Source organism: Gastrolobium bilobum, unplaced genomic scaffold, assembly GCF_033153095.1.
Source record: "Gastrolobium bilobum isolate Gb01-03AN ecotype WA unplaced genomic scaffold, APGP_CSIRO_Gbil_v1 utg7396, whole genome shotgun sequence".
NCBI lineage: Eukaryota > Viridiplantae > Streptophyta > Magnoliopsida > Fabales > Fabaceae > Gastrolobium > Gastrolobium bilobum.
The window spans coordinates 707,527-727,557 of NW_026899269.1; the positions used below are offsets into that span (position 1 = coordinate 707,527).

Here is a 20,031-nt window from a genome sequence, read left to right on the forward strand (position 1 = left end):
TTTGACTTTAGGGTTTTATGTTCATTTTGAAGTTTGAATATTGAGCATACCACAACAGCAAAAGGGATCAGGAATCAGGAATTACGGTTGAGGATTTAGGATGGGTCAAACTGAAAGCGCAGAAGCTGCGGTGGAGACACAAACGACGACAACCAACAACTCCTCTAATCCCAGTTCTCTGGAATCCATGCTTGCAGGTTCAATTTCTAACGCCCTTCACTTGTTTGTAGAAATGTCTAGTTGAAAACTGAGCTTGTGTAACTGTCTTTATTTAACACAGAAGCTGCAGAATATGGAAACCAACAACAAACTGAGGTTTGCTTTGCTTTGCTATGATCCTTTCTAATCAATCAATTTGGCAAGTTTAATGAATGAATGAACAAAAAACTGAAAATTTACTTAATTTTCAGTCTCTTGAGGAAAAGGCTCAGCAAGCTCTGGAATGCCCTTGCATTGCCGACTTGCGAAGTGGTCCTTGTGGGTCTCAGTTCTCAGAGGCATTCCTGTGTTTTCTCAAGAGTACTGCTGAAGAAAAGGTTTAGTATATGTTACTTCAATCTTTACTCTTTATTCTTGGACTTAGTTCTCCCATTACATTAGGATGTTAAGTCTAAGAAAATTGATTTGTTTCCTGAAACAGAAGCTACCTATAATACTTGTTTGATGTGAGATTAATGGACTATAACATTGTAGTTCAGTATTTCTTCAACTACTTTTTTTATATAAGGGTGGCACTTAGGTTTGATCCAAAGACCTCATATGTAAATAACCCAAATCCATCACCACTGGACCACTCCTAAAGGCTTAGTGTTTCTTCAACTATTAGTTACACTTGCTTGCAGCCTCGAAGCCTGGCAACCGAAACTATTGTATATTCCAAGTTTTATTTTTCCTTAAAAAAATTGTTATAGATTCTTTCTACCATTTCTTTCAGCTCTCTGGGAGAGAACTCGCAATCTAAACTGACAACTACTAAAATGATTTTCTTGTTTCCTTGTGTTTTTTCTTCTCCTCATCTTTTGTAAGTCAAATGGCTCGGTAGCATATCTAACAGCTTAGCAATTGCGGTTATGTTTTTTTTTTTTTTTTTCCATTGCATGCCATCATTTGGCTCTTCTACTGATTGACCCGGGAACCTTCCTGTTTCAACATTGGAATGATTAATAGAGTTCTGTGGTAACATGCAAGTCTGTATCACTTAAATCATCATTTATATTATGTATTAGCAACTAGCAAGTAGCAACCAATATGGGCAAAATTCAAATTTTTATTTTCAACTTTTGGATTGCTATGTACTCGTCAAGGGTTGAAATATGCAATTTGCACCAATTTTGTAGGGCTCGGACTGTGTAAATCCATTTGTTGCTCTGCAGAGCTGCATCAAGGTCAATCCAAATGCATTGTCTAAGGACATTCTTGGCGAAGATGAAAGCAAGGAGTTGGAGCCAATCCAAGAATACAAAATAATTCCTCCCAAATGGTCTAAGGAATCTCAAAGTCCAACCTCCAGGCTTTAAGGTAAGAGTTGGACTCTTTTTTGGGCTACTACTCAGATAACAGTATGCCAAATTCATTTTGAATTTGCCTGATTGAAAAAGTGATAGGATACATAATCTCCTGAAAGTGCTTCATGTTATGCACTTTCTTTTTGTAATAAAGAATGAAATTTATTTTCTACACAGTTAGGGGTTGCACACTAAAATGCTGAAACCGTTCTTGCTAATAAATTGATATCCTTTGTTCATAATTCGTTCTCTTCTAGATAGATATTGAAATTGATTGAATATCTACATGGACGTGAAAAAAGAGAACTGCCTCTCAGGTTGTATCATATTATTGTTTAGTCTATCTAATCAAAACCAGTTAAAATGCTGCATAAACTTTAATTCGGAAGAACAAATAAAAATTTATTACAAAAAAAAGAAGATGCAAATTAATAACAAGGGCTGATAGTGTAATGATATATCATAGTTGTATATGAAATATTATGTATGCTTGTAAATTGCGATCCCAAAATAGGGAGACTCGCAAACTTAGAAGTAAATTACAATCTCAACATCATCCAATAATGTCTTCTTACGATTTAAGATTTTTCTCATGAATGGCTTTGGCATTTCATGTAACTTTATCATGCGAAGAGTCTTCAAATGCTCCAAGTCTCCAACCCAGTGGGAAATGCCAGATTTACGCATTGCCCCTTCCTTCACCTCCCATTGTTCCAGGTCCCTTAAATTCCAAAATCTTTTAATATATATTTTTTAATTAAATTATTTTTAAGATTTAAAATACACACTTTATAATAAATTAGTGTAATTGTATATCATAGAAATGAGAAATACAAAATTCTTTCTATTAATATATAAAGGGATATGATCAATTTACGTAAGAATAATAAGTCTTACGGATCTGGATCTTCTCATGTGAAAATTCACATGACCATGTCATGTGGGTAATCATAACCATACAAAGGTAGATCAATGGTAATAAAGGAGGAGAGAGAAAAGATATTAAAATAAGTAGTTACGAAATTATAACCGTTGATTTACTTTTGTATGTTGTGATCTTCTCATATGACAATATCATGTTTTTTTCCACATGAGAGTATCCATTTTCAAGTCTTACACTCAATCTTAATAATTGATTTTCGCCCATTAAATGACTGTAATTGATTGAGTTATTCTCATTAATTAATTATTAATTTCTAATAAATTATAATTGTTGGATGTACAAAAATTAACGATTAAGATTGAGTGTAAGATTTATTATTTTTATATTAGTATAAAAAGATTCTGTCCGGTATATAAATATATACCTTTAATGCTAGTGTTAATGAAATTCAATTTTTTATTTTATTTTTGTTGCTGATTTTTTTTTCATTGTATTAATAATTACAACGATATTAATTTAGTGATATCGTTAGTTCGTTACAAAATTAAACAAAGTGTCATTTGATGTGATGGGACAATGAGAATGATGGTTTCTCTTTGAAGTCAACCTTTCACCATGTATAGCCCAATGATGATGATACTTTAATTTGTAGCAAAAATTTCATAATAACATTTCTTCTTAACTTCATATAAAATTGATTAATTTTAAGACGGACATATAAACATTAAGATACATGACTACATTACCTTTTATTTAAATATTATCATTCTACTTAGAGACGACAATTTAGGTTGAACTCGACGGGTCAACCAGCTAAAACAGGGCGGGTTGGATTATACTTTTGAACCCACCAATTCACCTAAAGCCGCCTCGCCTAGCTGTGGGTCAAAACGGGTTGGCGATGGGCCGGGACGGTTGGCTCGCGGGTCAGTTAATTTTTTTTATACTATTAGGTAGTATTTTATTTGTTACTAAGCTTTTGTGATATGAAATTTTTTTTATCTTAATATTCTCCTAGAAAAAATAAAGAAGAAATTTTTTATTTATTACAAAGGTTATCCATATATTGAGGTAAAAATAAGTTTCTAAAAAATATTTGACTGAATATTAATATACATTTAAGTTTGAGATCGAAAAAAAAAAAACTAAAGGAATTTTGAAATGAAAATAAGAAATATTATAAAATTAATAAAATATAATTTGTTTTTAATTTTTAATATAATTTTTTTAGACGAGTTGGCCTGCCAACCCACCACAAAACGGGATGGGTTGAGATTTTCAACCCATATCAAAATGTGAAGCGGGGCGGGTTGGCGGGACAGGTCGGGGTGGACCGACCCGTTTTGCCACCTCTTATTTCTATTTTTTACTGATGCTCTATCTTGTTTCATTTAACCGATATGCTAAAAGATAAGAATATTTCTTATTCTAAATATGCAGTTGTCTTGAAAACTTAATAAAGAGAATTTTTGTTGCCTATGAATCGGTGAAAAATTTTAAATAACAATAATAATAAAGATATTTTTTTAAAAAAAAAAAATCTAACAAATGTCCTTAAAACATTTTTTTAAGATAAAAGTTTTTGTTGGTTAGATACCAGCATCCCACTAGGGACAAGGCAGATTCTCTAATCTTTTTGAGAATTTTTAGGAGGGATTACAAATCATCTACCAACGAAGTTTTTACATCGGCCAACGAGATTTTAAAAAGTGAAACATTCTATAAAAAAAAAGTGTTAAACAAAAAAGTAAAATATTTATTATATTAGAATCAAGAAAGTCTTTTAATAAATAAGTATTTATTTAATATCAAGCATTAAATGAAGATATCAAATGCTCTTTAGTTAATATCCTTAAGGCATATTTCAGAAAAATTCAAAAAATAATTACTAATCCTTTTATTTTCTAAAGCAACATATAAATGTTATCAAAAAAAAAAAAAAAAAGCAACATATAAATTAAAACAAAAAATATTTAAAGCGATAATAATGTGTGTTTTTTTGGAGTAATATTTGTATAAACTTAGTTCATACATATTAGGTACACTAGACTTAATTATATATAATATATTATGGTAGCAGCTAATCATTCTTTAATTATAGCATAATCTATTAATTAATAATATAATCACACTACTAAATCTAATTTGGGTGTACTAAAAGAGGTGAAATGCTTCCTAAACTTTTTTTGGGTACATTCATAAACTTCAATCCAGAAGAGTAACATGAAAATTTATTAGAAGAAAAAAGATGCTGATTAATAACAAGGGCTGATTGCTGATTAATCTATGCTCTCAATTTTTTTTAGAAAAAGTTCTTTCTAAAGTGAGATTGTCTTTAATGTGAGCAAATAAGGGTGTATTCACCTTTGAATCCTTGTGAGTTAAGATCATAATACACTTTACTTGCTCAATTTAGAGTCAAATTCACTTTTTTTTTTTTTTTCTTTCTGTGTTGAATGAATTGTTTCCAATGAATTAATCATGCAAATTAACACAGTTCCAAAGTAGCAATACAATTATTCAAGAAAGGAAAGAAAGTGCTCCATGAATTGTTTACAATGAAGTAGCCATGTAAATTAACATCGTTCCAAAATGACAATGCAATTATTGGAGAACACACAGAAATCAATCAAAGTGCTGCAAAAGAACAATGAAATTATTGGAGAACACACAGAAATTAAAGTACTGCAGTTTGAGAAGTACATAGAGCGCCTTCATGAAGCCGTAGCCAAAAAAGCCTTCACTTTTCTGAGAGTCTGGAAAGCTTGGGAAGGACTTAGAGCAACACGGAAAACTGAAAATATTAATTCACCAAACACCATCAACATCTTTTCGTCTGGTTTTTTCTGATGCACATCCAAATAACAAAAATGAGAACAAGCCTGCATGTGACAAGTTGCAATAAAAGGAAGTAAACTATCATTATGAAAGATGAAGTAGGGGTGGGGAAGCATACTGTTTGATATTAAAGGCCAAGATCCTGAGTGAGTGTTCGTCAATGAGCAATCTCAACGTCATCCAATAACGTCTCCCTAAGATTTAAGATTTCCTCCATGAATGGCTGTGGCATTTCATGCAACTTTATCCAGCGAAGAGTGTTCAAATGCCTCAACCCAGTGGGAACTGCCAGATTTTCGCACTTGCGGGCTTCAAACTCCACGAGGCTAGGCATTGCTCCTTCCTCCACCACCCATTTTTCCAGGTCCCATAAATTCCATAATCTCAGCACTTCAAGTTTTTGAAAGCTTCCTGTGGTACAAACCATGATGTTTCCTGTATAAGAGCCAGCATAAAAACACAGTGACCTAAGCTCGCGCAGGTTCTGCAACTCTGGCATAGGATCATATGACAGTTTTGAAGCAGACAAGGTGAGATCAGTAATGTTGTTTGGGAGACGGCTGCTGCGTAGTCTATCCTCTAAATTCCCAAACAACTGGAGGGATGAGAGCTTCTCCAGCATTGACATGTCTTTCAATTTTAGTTGTTCAGGATCACCCATTTCATCTACTGATCTTAGCCTCAATGAATGAAGCTGGTTAAGTTGCACAATCATGCTGGCAAGTGTCTTTTGCTCTTTTTTGGTCAACTGGAAAGCTAATTTTAATTTTTCAAGGTTCTTCAGCCTGTGAAGATCAGGAAGAAGAGGGCAACTCCCATACATGAACACACCCCATAGTGTGCGGAGATTCTCCTGAAAGTTTCCACGCAGCTTGCCCTCGAGTCTACTTCGATATTTATGGTTCAGATATAAGTTCCTCAGCTTCTTCAATTTCCAGATCGAACTAGGGAGGACACGGATACATGTATGCTTTAAATCCAGTGTTTCCAGGTTCAGAAGTTTACCTATGAATGGTGGCAATTCCTCCAAGTAAGTCCACCTTAAGCTAAGGTACTTAAGATGAATTAACTTACTCGAAGTCTTAGGCAACTGAGGTCTGAACACACGTTCTAGATCAAGAACTCTTATCTCCATGAACTGCTCACTTGCCAGGCCTGTTGAAAGGATCTTCCTTATGTGTTCTCCCGGCTTACTTCCCTCTCGCTTGTCAAAGAAAAAAACAGATTGGGGAATTTCTTTCTTGCTGAATACGTTTGCCGAATTTGCATCAAGACCACGGTCATCAAAACAGTAGGCAAATCGACGCTCTAATCGTGTAACTGAGCACTGGCTGTGGTTTATTCTGTCGCTTCCTCGCAATATGATTTCTCTGAGCATACATGGCAGGCGACATGTCTTGATCTTGGAATTAGACTTTAGTGCCACTACTTGAATCATGTTGCAGTCTCTCAACTCTTCTAAATACCCTTCTGCAGTGTCTTCGGGTGTCTGCTGTTCGTTTTGTTCCACCAATTCTTCCGCAACCCATAGATTAACTAATCTCCGTGCTGGGATTTCAAAGTCTACAGGGAAGAGTGTGAAGTAATAAAGACAGTTACTCAGAGTTTCACTCAGTTCTTGCTTGTTCTTTTCCCAAGCTTGCAGCCATTGTGCTTTGTGAAGGCCATGATTGATTCGATCAAGCACCCACATTAAGTTATTTTCAGTCATGCCTTTAGCTGACATGACACACCCAAGAGATAAGATTGCAACTGGTAAGCCCCCGCATCTTGCCACTACCTTTCTTGCAAGTTTTTTCACTTGTCGTTCTGATTCGGTCCATTCGGTGCCGGTCAACCTCACAAACAACGCCAAACTCTCTTCCTTTGTTAGTAGTCGAATTTGATGAGGGGTGCTAATGCTGTCAGGATGCAAGGCCACATTCTTAAAGCGTGTCGTCAGCAATATTCTGCTCCCATTTGCCCATCCAGATCCAGATAATCTTTGGTTTACTTTATCAAAATCTTCTGTTTTTGAGACATTATCTAGAACAACAAGGCATTGCTTCTCTTTCAAGTGATCACATACCTGAGTGACATACAATGTCTGGTCTTTAGTCCCATCCTCTTTCATCAGTAAAACTTGTGCTTTGTAGGCAGCTCCTTCGGTTAATGTCACCCAGACACGAATAGGGAAGTGCTGGACAACAACTTTGTTGTAAAAAATTGCCTTTGCAAGAGTTGTCTTCCCCACACCTATCATCCCTACTATGGAAAGTGTCGAAGGATTGCCAGTACTCGTGGTCAGCTTCGAGACTAAATCCCGTACTTCATTTTTCACACCAACTACTTTGGTTGACTTCTGTCTTTCGATGCTGCAAATTTTTGTTATATTCTGTAGAAAATCAATAGCATTTCTGATCTCTCGACGATTGAGCTCAGGTTCTTCCATATATTTTTCCAGAAAAATGTCCACCTCCTTTGCCATGGACTTTAGTAGCTCTAAACAAGCGGTTCTCCCCGCTGTTTCTTCTGTTCTCTGAAGCTCTTTATGCCTTTCTTCCAATGCTTGACACATTGAGATGATTTCAGCTACTTGCTTTGGGCTCCAATCACGCTTGATCTGCTGGCTGCGGATGCTTCTTACAGCTGATGTGATTTCATTGTCATCTGTATTGTATGTGAAGGTTGACTTTTGTGCAGCTCTATCGATAAAAGCGAATTTATACTTGTCCTTCCTTGCAAGCAGGCCATCAAAGTCAGTGACAATGCGCTTCATGTCCACTCTGAATTGATGCGTTACTATGGGAATGTAATTATTTGATCTGCTAAATCTTGAAACCCACCATGAGAATTTGCTAATGCTGGCCTCTGCTTCTGAAATTAATTTTTCCGCTTCTCTTTTCCAGAGCTTTTCTGTTTCAGTTTCTAACTGAAGCTGACTCAAATCCATCACGAAAGCATGCAGTGGAAGTAGCAGATATATAGACCATCTCTCTTCCATGCTAGAAATTTGGTCTTTGATCTTCATTATTAGTTCATCTATACTTGTAGAAGGCTTCTTTTGCTTTTGATTTTGATTTTGATTTTGATTTTGATTTTGATTTTGTGCTTCTACAGATATATTGGTCTCTTCAATTGTATATTGGTCCAGGAGACTTCTATTCTGAGATCTTGACCTCTCCATGGATTTATAGATGTCCTTTGGATCTTCATCTGTCTTTGTTATGTGAGCTTCCATCTTTCTTCTGACCACATGTATTTGATCACGAACATTTTTAATGGGTATTAATCTGAAGATAGCCGTGGGAAAAACACGAAGCACTCCTCGGCTTTGTTTGTAGTAGTTGGTGACACAGTCTTTTGCATCGCCAACCACTTTTCTTGTTGATTTTACCCAATTACTCTCAGCTTCACTTAGCTGCAGATGAATCCCAGATAGGTCTTCTGAATTCCAGAAACGACAGGCTCGTGATTCTACCTTGTGCCCTTCCTCCACAAGTTGATCATAATCTTTTATCAGAGCTTCTAGTGACTCCAATTCTCTCACTATCCACTTAACTTCATCTTTGTAGTGGATGAGAACACGATCAAGGATCAGAGAAACAACCACTACAATGATTATTATTACGAGACAGAGAAGAAGCCCAATGGCAATAGTGTTGTTCTCTTTTCCTTGCGAAAGGGAAAATGAGGTGTTTGAGTGAGTCGCCATCTTCAGCAAGCGTTTCTCACAGAAGAAGACCAGTTGCTTCTGTTGATGTTTGGAATGAATTTCTGGTGAAGGTTTTTGGCAGAACTATACAAGGGGTCAACTCAGCTGACAACACAAGTTAAAGTAAGCAATGTTTACACCAGAGTTTCTCATGCATTGCTATGAGTTTAAGCATCCTTAAAATTGTATCTTTCTCTTAATTTGGCTTTCATAATTTGTAAGAAAAAAATGAGAAGATTCAAATTCATTATTTTTCGATACCATGGGTTATTATTGACTTGAGTACTTTGCGGGTCAAGCTATTCGTTCTACTGGTGACCAAGGCAGTTCCTGTTGAATGTGAAGAGATTCCAAACTAATATTTAGTTTGTTTCCGTGCACTAGGTGTTGACTTTAGCTAATTGTTTATTCTCTTACCGGAGAAATGATAAGAGGGGACTTATGTAGCACCGATACTGACACGGGACACGTTACACGACACGACACGACATTCCGACACGTTAATTCTAAAAAATGTTAGATTTCGACACGTTAGGACACGTTTTGATATTAAATAATATTTTTAATTTATATAGTATATATTATATTTTTCTCTTAATTTGGCTTTCATAATTTGTAAGAAAAAAATGAGAAGATTCAAATTCATTATTTTTCGATACCATGGGTTATTATTGACTTGAGTACTTTGCGGGTCAAGCTATTCGTTCTACTGGTGACCAAGGCAGTTCCTGTTGAATGTGAAGAGATTCCAAACTAATATTTAGTTTGTTTCCGTGCACTAGGTGTTGACTTTAGCTAATTGTTTATTCTCTTACCGGAGAAATGATAAGAGGGGACTTATGTAGCACCGATACTGACACGGGACACGTTACACGACACGACACGACATTCCGACACGTTAATTCTAAAAAATGTTAGATTTCGACACGTTAGGACACGTTTTGATATTAAATAATATTTTTAATTTATATAGTATATATTATATTTAATATTCAATAATTTAACAAAAAAATGAAACTAAACTTATAATATTCATCAATTTTGTAAAGAAACATAAGATATCCCAAATATTTATATTAAATTCAATAAAATGGTAATCGTAATCCAACAAATCTAATAGTTGGAACTAAAAATCCAAAGCAATGCAACCTTTGAACCCTTTTTTGAATATCTATAACGAGTGTTGGAGTGTCGGGGAATGTCAGAGAGTGTCGAGAAGTGTCGGACACGACACGTCAGGATTTTTGAAGTGTCGGTGCTTTATAGAAGGGGTTGACTTTGCTGCAAGTTAGCTTCACCTTCAGTCTTGTTTGTAAAGTTCCCCTTAACACCTATAGTCTTGTCACTAGAGCGGCAAAACGGGCTCGGCTAGGCGGGTCGACTCGCCCCACCAGCTAAACGGGGCGAGGCAGGACGGGGCGGACTGAGTTTTTCTATCCATCTCAAAAGCGGGGCGGGGTAGGCTCATTTTTTGATGGGTTGATGGCGGACATAGGCGGGCCGAAGCGAGTCAGTGTAAAATAGGCTTGCCAACCCGGCTAAACGAGGCAGGCGGACCGAGTTTTTTAGCCCACTTTCAAAAGCGGAAAGAGACAGACTCATTTTTTGACGGATTGATGGCGGGGTGAGGCGGGGCGGGACGGGCCGTTCACTTTACCATCTCTACTTGTCACAACTATTTTTCTTTCGGGGGATAGAATTTTTCAAGTAACTTAAGGTCAACTCCAGTATTATGCAAGTAACAGAGTTGGAAACGAGGTATGGTTGGAGTGGTAGCAGTCAGTGGCGGATCCAGAAAAATAACGAAGGGTGAGCACTCAATAAGGTCTGGTCTTGAACGTGATTTACGAGCAGTTGTCGACTGGCTCGATCTGGTTTAGATCTAGATCTAGATTAGGTTTGGATAATGAAGGTGGAGGAGAAAAAAAACTCACATGAAAATAAATTAGAAGGAGGGAAATTAAAGGTGTAGGATATTGTAACAACCAACTAGGGTTACTACCAATCAATTTCACCGTTACATCGATTAGTTGATCCAACGGTTATATTTATTTTCATCTTTATAGGGTTATGATCCCCATATTTAATGTAACAGCATTAAATATAGAAAATCATAACCATACAAAAGTGAAAATAAATATAAAGTATTAAATATGGGAATCATAACCATACAAAGATGAAAATAAATATAACCGTTGGATCAGCATAATCGTTCTAACGGTAAAATTGAAAATTGATTGGTAGTAACATTTGTAGTAACCTAATTGATTGTTATAATATCCTACCCTAAAATTAAATTGAAAAAACTTAAATTTTAAGAAAAAAATATTTTTATTTTTACATCATATTTAAGGGTGGACACTTGCCCCCCTTCTCCCCTAAGTGGATCCGCCTCTGGTAGCAGTATATGATGCATTTTTACATTGAAGAGTATCCTCTTGTCTTGCTACTGCGTGATCATGAACTCTTGATAGGGTTATCTGCTGGAGACGCTCAATTTTAAAGTTATCAGGGGCTGGCCTTCTCAAATAAATTTAAAATTAGCAGGTATATACAATTCCTTTAATCATCAGTTGTTCAAGCAATTTTACTGGCGAATAAAACATTTCAAGGTGACTTTCTCGGCGGTTTTTCAAGTTATCCAAGTTTTTATTTTTCTTAAATTTTTGTTACTAGTATTCTTGGTAAAACTTTTGTCATCCGGTTTCTATTGGCGCCTATGGTTAAGACATCAATATGATTTACAAAACGAGGCTGCTATTAATGAGTGTCTTAAAGCACTGGTTAAAAAATATTTAAGGCCATTTTCTAACTAGATACTAAACCATATTCATTATTTTAAAAAAGTATTAAATTCATTTTCAGTTATCAATATATTAGTTTTTTTTATTTAATATTATCTATTTTGATTCCATATCGTAATAAGAACCATGGGAACTGAGTAATCATTTTTCTATATATGTCATATAATAAGATTAAATGTGGTCAATTGTCAATTCATTAAATGAATTGGTGTTCAAAGATGTTGGAAGTTGAAAGTTTATTTATTTTTTTATTATTAATTTTTTTGTACAGGAAGTTGAAAGTTAAAATCGCATTTAGCCAAGCCCGTGGAATGTATTGGTGAGAATAGACATGAGTTATTTATATAAGGTTATAAGTTCAAATGACCCAAATAATTTGTATGAGGTTATATGTTTAAATCTTGGTATTATTATTATATTAAAAAAATTGCATTTAACCGATGATGAGCAGCACACAAGTTATTTAAAGTGACAGTAGAGTACAGGTCTTCCGAAGGAAATTGTAATTTTTTGCTGCAAAACATTGTGTATTATAATCAGGATGGATCAAGATGTTCATGGGATCCCATTTTGAGAATTATATCCAATAAAAACTGCAACTATTGATAAAGAAATAGGAAAAAAGTCAACGAAATTATGTGTAGATGGGAATGGGAGTATTCTAAGGATAGGGATGTTGTGGGTTAAGGTCCCATTTGGATGGGTTCTTTCTGCAAGATTTTTTTTTTTTTTTGTTCAAAATAAAAGTGTATTTCATTTTGTGTTCAGGGGAAATTTTTGAAAAATAAGTCAGAAAAAATAAAAAAAGTTGATTTTTTTAAAAAGCCGGAAATCTGGGCTTCATTAAAAAAATCAAAGTAATATTATTATTATTTTACTTAAAAATACTTTTTAAATATTAATTCAAATGCAAAATAGTAAAAAATAAAATAAAATAATTGTTTCTTTTAAACGGTCTAAACCCGAGACTGCATTGGGGTAGTTACATCAAAAATTGTGTTGATAATAGTTAACGAGAAAAGTATTTCTCCTGTTATTATCATAGGATTGTAACCTAAAATCACAAAATGCATAACATATTTTTCTCAAATTCTAAGGTAACAGTATCTGACAAAAGAAATACTAAACCAGTAATTAATATCTTATTTCGGTGTTTGCATGTTGATTATCTTATTCAAAATAAGAGTAAGATAACAACAAAAGCATTTGATGGCCACGTGTTTATGCATCTTGATTCTTGAACACTAACTTTTTTTCAATTTTAAAGTGAACACAACAGAGCTCGTCGCCAATGCGGAGAAAGTGTTAATGCCAAGTTATATAATGCTAGTCTTGGATCTAGCATCGGGGTTTACTTTTGTAATTAACTTCATGATATTATTGAGTTAATAACTCATATATGAGAGGCTAAGGATCGGCTTATTTTGATTGTCAGGCTACTCTAATTTTTTTTTAGTTCAAGTGCTAGGCTCTGAACATCGATTTAAGAGGTTACTCCTTGATATTCTAAAATAAGACTTTTTAGGACTTTTTTAGAGTGATATATATATATAAGATTTGATAGTATAAACATATATTATATATTACAACATTTTATTATACATTAAAGAATTCTGTTGTATAAGTTTATATTATATGATAGTCATAGCAAACAATTAAAAATATCATAACATATAATATAAACTTATACCATCAACTCTTATATATTAATCTTAAATGTACATTGGTATTTGGTGGCGTGTTACCTCTCGCATTTATTCATTGTCCATTGTAGAGTATAGGGTCATTGTGTCCATTATATATTCCCTTTCTTTTAGCCATCTCTAAGACACCCACGGATATACTCTACCCCATAAAAGATACAGACCAGTTTATATATATATATATATATATATATATATATATATATATATATATATATATATATATATATATGTCAAGGTCATTTTACACCAATATAAATTACATTCTCAATCTTATCTGTTGATTCTATTTATATCTAACTACTCAAATTTTTTAGTAATGTAAGCCATTAGATACTAATGAATCAATAGTCAAGATTGAGTGTAAGACTTTTAACTTTTACAATGATGTAAGAATATCCAATATATATATATATATATATATATATATATATATATATATATATATATATATATATATATATATATATATATATATATAGAAAAGTATTTCTACAGCCACTTTAGATAAGGTTATCTACAGCCACCATTTTTAACTATGTTCTTCCGGGAGAACATAGTTATAACATTAAAGTTGCTTTTTTTTCTCTCTCCACGTCAGCAAACAGGTTTTGAAAAGTAACTGAGGAAAAAGCAACTTTACTGTTATAACTATGTTCTTCAGGAAGAACATAGTTAAAAATGCTAGCTGTAGATAACCTTATCTAAAGTGGCTGCAGAAATGTTTACCCTATATATATATATACAGGAGAAGTTATAATTACTGTTTCTTTTTTTTACTACCTCTTATTACCAAATCTTAAGTGTCGTTGATTTTCGTTAATTTAAGTGTTATAATTTATTGAAAATTAATAATTAATTAATAAATATGACCCAATAAATTACAACAGTTAAATTCACAAAAATCAACGGTTAAGATTTAGTAGTAAGAAAAGAAAGTAATAACTATAATCTCCCCTTATATATATGTGTGTGTGTGGTAGTATCCTTTGACACTAGTATCTAACAAAAAGTTTGACACCTCATTTGAGAACTATTAGATCAAAGCAGATCAATGGTGTCACATGCTTAGAACAAGGCAAGATTAATATTTTTACTTTTGTTGCATATATATTTTTTTTTTTGCCAAAGTGCATGGGTTCCATTAACTTCTCTTTTTTCCTTTTATAATAGGATCCATTCACCTTATGTGAGTCTGATACAAAAAAAATTTCACAGCAATATATATTGGAAAAAATATTTATCTAAACACTTGAATAAGCTTATCTCAAACTACCATTTTAACTATATACTACGAGTGATACATAGTTATAATGTTAAAGTTTTTTTTCTCTTTCCACACCAGTAGACAAGTTCTGAAAAGTGACTAAGAAGAGAGAGAAAAGAAGCAACTTTAACGTTATAACTATGTGTCATCCGTAATACATAGTAAAAGGGGTAGCATGAGATAAACTTATCTTAAGTTGCTGGAGAAATATCAACCACATGTATATATAGGATCCTTTGACATTGACACAGGTGTCAAATTAAAAAATTTGATACTAAATCTTAACCATTGATTTTGGCAAATCTAGTTGTTATAATTTATTGGAAACTAATAATTAGGATGAAAGTTATACTTACAACTTTTTTCCACTTACAATATTTTATAACCCAATCTTAACCGTTGCCAATCTAATGGTTATAATTTTTTGGATTATAATTATTAAATTTTAATAAATTATAATCGATAAATTGACAGAAATTAACTGTTAAAATTGAATTGTAGGATGTTGTAAGTGAAAAAATGTTATAAGTATAATCTTTCTCAATAATTAATTAATAAAAGTGACCTAATAAATTATAACTGTTAAATTCACGGAAATCATCTGTTAAGATTTGGTGTCAAACTTTTTGTTGTACAATTTTTTTTTGTACCCACTTTCTCCTCTTCTTCTTTTTTTTTTTTTTTAATTATCATTTACTTAACTTTTTTAAAATTTCCACAGGCCAACTTTTATAAATAATACGGTCAAGGAGCGTTATCGAGTACACAACTTCAACGTTTTAGCTATTAAATAGTGTCATACTATCCCAGCGAATCCCTGGTTGATTTCTACCATGATACCCGTTTTAAAAATAAGATTTTGTTGATTTCAAAAAAAAAAATAAGATTTTGCATCTCTAGATTTAACATAGTATATGGGAAGTCAATGAAAAATATGTATAGGGAAAGAAGAAAATCTTAGAATGGTTATAACTTTGTACGTATTCGCACTGAACTTTTGGATCTGTTGAGTTTGAATTAGGCAAAATGATTTCTGCAGCTGCTGTACCTACAGCAAGCAAGGATTCGCGTCCGAATCCTAGGATACGGCAACGGATCCTGAAAAAAACTCACGATCCGTTGCCGTATCCTAGAATCCGGACGCGGATCCTTGCTGCTGTAGGTACAGCAGCCGCAGAAATGTTAAGCACTTTGAATTATTTAATTATCGAGCTTATGCTTTAGCTTATTAGGGTAAGCTACCTAGATTGTTGTTAACAAATTTATTAAAAAAACTAGAGCTTGGCTTCAAGAAATTAATACAGTATTTCAATATTTCTAAAGCAAGGCACCATACGAGAAGAGAACAAGAAAACAGAACATTGTAAAACATGGTACAACCACATAACCTCTACACGTCTACAGATAGCAAAACATGCTTAAAACTTAAAACACCACATATTTATTCAAATACAAGAATATAGGACACATTTGAAACCACATTTACTGCCACCAAGTTAGGACACATTCACTTGCGTATCAGCTTTGTCCTTCCATGCCCCTCTGAGATTTGAAATTGATCTGTTATACCAAGATGTGCCATAAGAAGCCAGACATGTGTGATGAGTTCTCCACCATGCCTGAGCTGTTGAGCATGGTGGATTCCCTGACAGTGGCTAGCAGCATAAGCTAGCATTTCAACCCACACTCGAGTGATTAATTCCCACATCTTTTGTGTCTGCCACTCTTCCTCTTTCCTTAGATTTTGTATATTTCTAGCCAAGATGCATGCATCAAATAGTACAGACTTGCTTCTATCACCTTTTACCTGTGAAGGACGAACTTTCTCACTCTCAGTGCAAACTTTGAGTAGCTTTTTGCATGCTTCATTCATGCTTTTTATGGATGATCTCTCCTTAAAAAATTCAGTTGCCTCAGCACATGTGTCTTGGAACCTGATCTCACCAATCCCATTAGGCAACATGGATGGCCTCATAACAAGAAGATACAACATATATTCTGATAACAATTTGCTTGCTTCTCTGAAATTTGGACTCCTCCCATTATATGTATCTTTTCCTGGGACATAATTATAACATAGAACTGTTGCAATATGCCATAGAAGAATGCTTTGATCAAATTCCACCTCAACACTCCAGCCTAATTCCGTTGAATAATTTAAGCTTTCAAGCACTTTTTCTCCCCTATGATGACAAAAGCTCTTGATTTCTTTTGCCACCTTCTGTTCATCCTTTACCTCTTCGTTGGCGTTGACCTCTTTTATTTTATTTATAAAGTGCTCAAAGATGATTTCTTTCAGATCACCAGCGACAATCTTGATATCACTATGGTTACTCTTCTGATAGGACTGATATACACCTATAATCATTCGAGTAAGACAACACTTAGCTGCTTTCTTTTCAAAAGATTTTCTATACTTGACGCTTAAAATCTTGTGAAGGATACTGCATCTTTGTGTTTTAGCTTTCAAGCAAAAGCTTATGAGGTTGAACTGACCAATGCTTTCTGACCACCTCTTGTTTTTGACAAAATGGATTGATAAAATGGCCTGCATCATTAGACTAGTCACCTTGTTCTTGTGCATACTCAGCCATAGCATTGTCCAGTCTGAGAACAATAGTGAAATTATCGAGTATAACTCTAGGATGATAGCTCCAAGCAGCAACACATGTGTGATAAACACGTCCACCTTTGGATATTGACTCTTTTCTATGACATAGAAGGCACATAGCACACTAATAGTGCAAGATAAAGTGACAAAACGGAGAGAAGTACCCATGAAAGAATAAGTCACAGCTGCCTTTGTGTAGAACAGATCATACATAAACCCGAGCTCAACTTCCATCACTTCAAACACTTTCTTGCCATCTCCATTCTGCAAAGACAATCTGCTTTCTAAAACATCATGGAAGCTCAGGATGAGATCTGCAAACAGCAGCTTGGAAGTCTTCAAGAATTTGTGTGCAGTGTTCACAACTTCAGGTCCATATGTGTCAGTTACTGGTAATGTGAAAATGTTGTCGTGTGCAGCAGCATAAGTATGATCACCTACTGAGGGAGTTTCAATGAGACCTTCTACAGTAACCTTGAACCCTTCATGAGATGCTGACATGTATGCTTCCATGTATCTAGCATAACTGGGCCCTGGATCAGGGTCAGGAAACAAGGACTCTTTGAATTGTTGGCTACTTGCAGACCTCAAAACCCAAATCCTCTCCCCAAATTTGATAATACCAGCAATGAATATTGGTATTGCCAAAATGTTGAGATCAGTATTTGTCCAGGATCTAAGGAAGATGTGGACAGCCCCAGCTACTTGGACTACAAAACTAAGAAGATGCCTGTTCCAAAGTTCATTGTCTTCCATTGAGTAAGCAGTAATGGTATCTGGACCACCAAGGTGAAGGAGAAGAAGTGGTGGCCACAATCCCAAAATGACATACTTTGGCAATACAAAATCACCTTTAGATTCTTCTTTATTTAAAAGAACACCTAGTGACATTGTTGCAAGCCAGTCTGCTAACAAGTAGGAAAACCATATTATGATTCTGAGCCAGATTCTGTCGCAGAACTTTCTCTTGTTGCCAAACAGGATGAGGATGCCTTGGAAACTGAGGCTTAACAGAACCAAAACACGAAGCTCCCACTTGACCCAAAGGTTACTCAGCCTAGCTGGAAAAATTTGCATCATCCTTCTCTTTGTGAAGGTCAAACTGCTAAAAACTGTCAAAAAAAAAAAAAACACATGACATAAACCACTGAATAAAGCTTCTAGTTTGTTCTACATATTGCTGAAAACTTTCTACATACTTGTAGGGAAAAAAATTTAGAAAAGGTAACAGATAATATAGTAGTCTTACTTGTAACAAACATATTGTGGTATAAACTATCTCTGATTCCACAGCTACAAAGAGAAAGCTATTTCCGGGATTTGACAGAAGCTGCTTAAACAGTCATATAAGTATGCAAATAAAGAAGGAAATTTGGTCCCGTGAGCTTAATTTACTTAGTTGGGACTTTTGCTTACAAGATTCCTTCTCCATTCCCCTTCCTAACAGGATCTAGAAATAATAATAATAATAATTTGGAGCAACAATGTTACAATTACTGTAAAGAACCTTGGGATACACCACCCCAAAAGCTATCTCAAAGGGTGGGAGTGCCCAAGACCTTATAAACTCCACATTAGTTGCACATACAACCAACGTGTGACAATATATCTCAACATGCCCCCTCACACGAGAGCCTATTGGGCTTGAAGAGTGGACATGCAATAGGCCCAGCCTACCTATGCTAAGAAACGATACAAAAGAAAGTGGAGGGCGGCGGCGAGGCTCTGATACCATGTAAAGAACCTTGGGATAGGGATACACCACCCCAAAAGCTAGCTCAAAGGGTGGGAGTACCCAAGACCTTATAAACTCCGCATTAGTTGCACATACAACCAACGTGAGACTATATATCTCAACAATTACAAACCTGTGACTGGAACTTTTGCAGTTGAAGTTCTTATCAGAGAGAAGATGAAAAACAATTTCTCTTATTATCAAAAGAGAGAACTTACAGAAATGATCGATGAAAATGAATAAGAGTACATCACATCCTATATATACACATTCACTATATAACAGAAAGTGTAAAGTTAGTTGGAAATGATCAACTAACTAAACTAACTAACTGTCATATCAACTAACTAACTTAACAGACTCCTTCTGATCAAGCTCAGCTGCTGTTGATGATTCTGATACCCCCCCACAAGCTGGACGATGGATGTCCATAAGGCCAAGCTTGGAGAGAAAAGTATTGAACATGTTCACATGTAAGGCCTTAGTAAAGAAGTCAGCTAGTTGATTATCAGATGAAACTGGTAAGAGATGAATCAATCCAGATTGTATACGTTCCCTTGTTACATGGCAGTCTATTTCTATATGTTTTGTTCTTTCATGGAAAGAAGGATTGTGAGCTAAGTAGATAGCTGAAGCATTGTCACAATATACAGAGGCTGCCTTGGATTGAGGGATGTGAAGATCTTTGAGTAGATAATTCAACCATTGAATTTCACATGAGAGAGCAGCTAATGCTCGATACTCAGCTTCGGTTGAAGATCTTGAAACAGTTGTTTGCTTCTTCGATTTCCATGAAACCAGAGAAGAACCTAGGAATACACAATAACCTGTCACTGACTTTCTGGTGTCTGGGCAGCATGCCCAATCTGAATCAGCAAAACCACTCAGCTGGGTTGATGATTCTGATGAAAAGAAAAGACCAGCTGCTGGTGATTTCTTCAGATATCGAACAATGTGCAAGGCTGCTGTGTAATGCAAGTCAGTTGGTTTA

The 20,031-nt window shown here is 34.8% G+C and overlaps 2 protein-coding genes across 2 annotated transcripts; one reads left to right on the plus strand and one right to left on the minus strand.

Moving 5' to 3' along the window:
- LOC133289072 (mitochondrial intermembrane space import and assembly protein 40 homolog) lies at window positions 1-1,723 on the plus strand. The gene is made up of 4 exons (XM_061486940.1): window positions 1-197; window positions 281-315; window positions 411-536; window positions 1,338-1,723. Exons 1-4 carry the CDS (start codon window positions 101-103, stop codon window positions 1,515-1,517), a joined length of 438 nt encoding a protein of 145 aa, XP_061342924.1. The 5' UTR covers window positions 1-100; the 3' UTR covers window positions 1,518-1,723.
- A 3,660-nt stretch (window positions 1,724-5,383) lies between these two features.
- Window positions 5,384-8,920, minus strand: LOC133289057 (disease resistance protein RPM1-like). Its single transcript, XM_061486919.1, has one exon. It carries the CDS (start codon window positions 8,918-8,920, stop codon window positions 5,384-5,386), a length of 3,537 nt encoding a protein of 1,178 aa, XP_061342903.1.
- Between the last annotated feature and the right edge of the window lie 11,111 nt (window positions 8,921-20,031).